At 38.0% G+C, this 4,886-nt stretch overlaps 1 protein-coding gene across 1 annotated transcript in view; it reads left to right on the top strand.

The window, feature by feature from the left end:
• The first annotated feature begins 1,237 nt into the window (after positions 1 to 1,237).
• LOC122243128 (putative glutamate receptor) overlaps positions 1,238 to 4,886 on the top strand; it is an 8,894-nt gene continuing 5,245 nt past the window's right edge. The window contains exons 1-9 of the mRNA XM_086535392.1: positions 1,238 to 1,249; positions 1,679 to 1,732; positions 1,870 to 1,974; positions 2,085 to 2,296; positions 2,994 to 3,119; positions 3,592 to 3,738; positions 4,202 to 4,292; positions 4,450 to 4,531; positions 4,687 to 4,833. Of these exons, the coding sequence (XP_086391518.1) occupies positions 1,238 to 1,249; positions 1,679 to 1,732; positions 1,870 to 1,974; positions 2,085 to 2,296; positions 2,994 to 3,119; positions 3,592 to 3,738; positions 4,202 to 4,292; positions 4,450 to 4,531; positions 4,687 to 4,833 (976 nt within the window). The remainder of the gene's footprint in view (positions 1,250 to 1,678; positions 1,733 to 1,869; positions 1,975 to 2,084; positions 2,297 to 2,993; positions 3,120 to 3,591; positions 3,739 to 4,201; positions 4,293 to 4,449; positions 4,532 to 4,686; positions 4,834 to 4,886) is intronic.

The following is a 4,886-nucleotide window of genomic DNA, read 5'->3' as shown; positions in this document are numbered from 1 at the left end:
GAACTCATTATGAACTTAAAGAAAAGACTTAAAGCCATCCAAGACTCTTGTTGGTAGAGAACATGGTGTCAATGTTAACATTGCAAGACTCTTTTACTTATCATACATACGGTCAGTCGTAGATTACCATGCCTTACACCTTATATCATTTAGGGAATCAGAGTTAACTTGTCTAGAAATTGTACAGAATGCAGCCATGAGGATCATTCTCGGTGCTCCCAAAACAACGAGGATTGTGAACATGAGAAAGGAACTCAACTTGCCATCTATTTACGAAAGAATATCATACATTAATACTATATTTGGTGTCAAAGCAATTAAAGAACCCCTCTATAATACAGAGTTCCAGAGGCAACTTAAATATAAGATAGTGAATCCATCTTTGCATAACAATATCGAGTCACACTCAAATTCATGGTTGCAAGTGACATACAAATCCATATACCAATTAAATACGCCCTTGAGTAGGTTCCCATATGGACGTTCTATTCCACCGTGGAAAATGTCGACATTGAACGTATTTTATGCTGATGTCCCTAAAAAAGACACAGTTTCACCAGCTGTACTTAAGCAACACACCCTTGCAACCATTAATGAGCATCTTGAAACTCTGAATAATGACTATGAGTGCTACACTGATGGATCCCTACAGTCTGGAAGTAGAGCAGGATGGGCTTACGTTGTATATAAAAACAATATTTTGCAGCACCAAGATTGTAGGAGGGCTCATGACTGGGCGAGCACTACGCAAACTGAGTTGGCAGGAATACTCATAGCCACAGACTTTCTGTTAACTCAAGGCTCAGGAGTAATTTTCTGCGACTCGCAGAGTGCTCTCCTGGCTCTGAACACTATTGATAAAGGTGCTGGAAATATCGTAAATGATATAAGAATAAATGTACATCGCGCTAAGAAACAGGGACATGTTATACATATTGTGTGGATACCATCGCATGTTGGAATCGCTAAACATGATCATGGTGATCGCTTAGCGAGGGCAGGATGTGATAAGCAAATTGTGGATATAGACTTTGGCATACCTCTTGCTAGGATTTCACACATAATAAGAACCTCCAATAGGGAGGACTTGATGGAGCTAACAAACTCTCAAAGACCTGAAAGCTGTACCATAAATCATTTTGACCAGTTTTCGCAGGAGAGATTCATTTATGGTTCATACAAGGCAAGGACAAGACAATGTGATATTGTGACTGCAAGAATTAGACTTGAATACAGAATGTATTGGCAGGTCAGTTCAGGATGCAGTATAGAAGAAACTAAATGCAGACTTTGCAACGAAGAGTATAAACGAACACTTGAACATTACATTTCAGAGTGCCATATGATACAACCTTTCAGGCCACCTAGCATGAGGTATGCAGAGTTATGTAATTATTTCATAACATCAACTGTACTAGAAGATGTACTTATGCTATATCCGAAATTCGGTATATGATACCCAATTACAACATTTATCAAATGTCTATTCACAATTGATATACTATAGAATATAATCATGTTATTACCTTAATTTGTTATACAATGTTAGCAACGATTTCTTGACTCTACATCAATGTATCAAAGCTTGCCCATGCCTGTGCAGTTAGCCAGGGTGGTAAATAAAGATCTAAACTAAACTGCATCACTTCAATCTAAACTTACTATTGATCACTGTTAGAGTTTAGGATACAACTGTGACAAATTTGATTTGCACAAGCGATATGGTATGAGTGTAGAGTGAGTGATTTCTAGAATTTTATTTTAGGAATGTCGACAGCATTTGACTATCTTGTTAGCTTAAACAATTATCCTCCGTCACTTGTCGGTGACACTCAGCCTTACCCATGATGTTAATGTACGTTCTTTTAGATGTCGCTTGGTCTGGAAGCTGGCGGGAGTGTAATGTACTTCCCGATTTCGTCAGGTCCGAATATGACAGATGGTCTCACCCAGTCGATTGAGCATGCTAGAACTGTGAGTAATGTTCACTATAATCGGGGTGTAACGATAATCAGATTCTGAAATTACGCAACGATCTTCTTGTATCAAGATCTTGAAAAAATAGTTATACGATACATCCTCAGGTTCGTCAGTTATCGTGGTGTACCAGTGTAGTAGTGTTGAGTGACGACCCAGCTTTCCTGGCCTCCTTCAGCGAGTTGATTCTCCGGAGTCGCCTCGTCTTGTGGTCCACGAAGCTACTTGTTGTCACTCGCACGTCTCTTCAGGAACTACGTCACCTGTATGCGACGTTCTCCGTGATGAATGCTATGCTAATGTTATTAAGACATGATGGGTAAGAGTCTAGGTCAGTGGTTCTCAAACTGGGTGCCGCGGCACCCTGGGGTGCCACGGACAGCGCCTAGGGGTGCCACAAGATTGCCATGAATTTTGTCTTGGCTAGATCGTTTCAAGGTACATTTGTAAAACAGTTTGTAGCAGTCTGCCTATAATTAAATGATCGGTGTAGGAAGTTACTTGCTCTAATATTTTACTAAAATATAGGTAGATATTTCCTTTTGCACACTACTACTACTACTACTACTACTACTACTACTGATAACATAACTCTTAAGTTAATCTAATATTCTGAATCTAATTCCACTGACGAGTTCTATGTTTGGGCATGTACTACAGTACATCATATGTTAATTTGGGTTTGAGTACGGATAATAATTTTAAATCATTAATTAAAGTAATTCAAACAGGTACAATTTTATATCAGAAGTTAATTCATGTGAGGAGGGGTGATGGTGAAAAAGGGGTGCCACAGAAAGGATTATATAAATTCAGGGTGCCATCACTGAAAAAAGATTGAGAACCACTGGTCTAGGTAGTGATTCCAGTTAAAACAAATATTTTTTAGGTAGTGATTCCAGTTAAATCAAATATTTTTGTATTGGGTTGAAGCTACTCTTAAATACTGGTCTTTTTTTGTCTTTTTTTTTTCTTTATTTTGTATTTTTTTTTTACGAAACTGTTCTCTTTCTAAGCATAAGCCTGTTCGTCAACTTGCCTTACGACCCATCTGAAGCCCAAGTGCGAGTGGCTTCATTTACACCACAGCGAGGTCTTGTTCTCCGCAGTGACCTGAAGTTATTTCCAGAGAAGTTTAAGAAGTTGGTATTACCATGTTGTTTTATTTTATTTTATTTTATTTTTTCGTTGCACTAGTTTTTGGTTAATAGGCATTAGAATTACTGCCCTAAAAGTTTTTTATTTTAGTGGTATGAATTTGTATTTGATATTCCTTTCCGTTACTTTTTTTTTCTTCATAATTTGTCGAAATCCATATCTGATACACGATTGGTATCATCTCTATGCCATAATGTTGAAATTGCTAACGACCACTGACAATACTTAAAAATCGTCAAAGAAAATGGAAGGGGGATGGAGGCAATAAAACGATACAAAGATACCATCATCCACATGAGATTACAAAGTCTCTTTCCAGCTATTGCCTTACACTCTTTCAAGATAGAACGAGTACATGTCTATCAGGTTATCCATTTGCTCCTCTACTTATCTATCCATATATTTCCCAGGATTTATGCAAGTCCACTGAACTAAAAGCCTCTTTCTCACTCATAGGCTGAGCTGGTCTCCTTCGTTCGTGGTAGTGGCAGAAGAGTACCGCCCGCACGTCGTAATAGAGAACACTGCCCCAGGGGATCCAGTGTCCGTCATGGGTCCTATGGTCAATCTCCTAAGTGCTTTGGCGGAGGGTATGAATTTCTCGTAAGTCTGTTTTTTGTGCATATTATCTACGCATATATGGTGGATCTGTCTGTATATTCATGTAGATTTCAAGTTACAGATATTTATGTATTTTTCAACTGGATTTGCTTACATTTGGATTTTTTATTCGCTGATTTGTTATCAGTTACCGTTTAATACACTGCATGAACATTAGTCTTGGGCTTGCATTTGGTACTGGAATTTGGTATTAAATGAAAAATGTTTATTGAGAGTAGAGTATTTCTCCGTGTCAAAAACTTAAATGCAAAAAGGCTCGATAGTTATTGTTAACTGACCTCACAACAATGCTTAGTACATAAATGTCAATCCAAATCTCAAGAAAAACATTTCAACTTATATCAAGTGAAATGTGAATCATAGTGACCGTAGACTTTCTCTCTTAACAGTATAATGTCAAATGTCTCGAGGAATTTAGCATTCTCATTTATATTTTTCCCCTTAGATATAGCTTTGTAAGGCCCCCAGATGGGTCCTGGGGCACCAAAATGGAGAATGGGTCATGGACAGGCATGGTTGGAGTCGTCACCAGGAACGTAAGGTCAACAAACGGAATTAAAAAGCTTATTCGCACCATTTTCTAACAAACGCATAACGTGCTCATTTGCTTCTTATCTCACAATTAGCATTGTCGTTGCCTGTCCCCTAATATGACAGTACTAAGAATTTTGAATGCGTAAAACAGTGCTAAAGTATTACACAGATAATAGTTGCAGAACGGACGTCACTAATACCATCCCAGGCGGAGAAACTGCTTCGCTCTGCAAGTTTACTGGTATGGAAAACAATATATAACCCCAGACCACAACGAAAAGGCATAATGAGGATATTAGCATTCCTAAAAACGAGGTCTGTTCCCGCCAAGTATACGTATTAGGGATGACTGTGAGCAAAACTAATGTGACCCCTATTACCTGAGTAATCCCGTAGTACTGTATTATGCATTTACCATGTTTAGCATTAAATCATGTTATGTGACAGGCACTGGCGATTACCCAGTAACAGTTATATTTTGTTTTCTTCAACTGTTAATGTCAAAAGTTTCTGGCTCTAGCTTTGCTACCGATATACATACTCGTATACACAAAGATACACATACATACAAATACAATACATGTATATATATATAT

The sequence above is a fragment of the Penaeus japonicus genome, unplaced genomic scaffold (genome assembly GCF_977035675.1).
Source record: "Penaeus japonicus unplaced genomic scaffold, GWHDUDI00000001_assembly GWHDUDI00000287, whole genome shotgun sequence".
Taxonomy (NCBI): Eukaryota; Metazoa; Arthropoda; class Malacostraca; order Decapoda; family Penaeidae; genus Penaeus; species Penaeus japonicus.
Note: the sequence above shows the minus strand (reverse complement) of the source record. Positions and strands in the feature narration are given on the sequence as shown.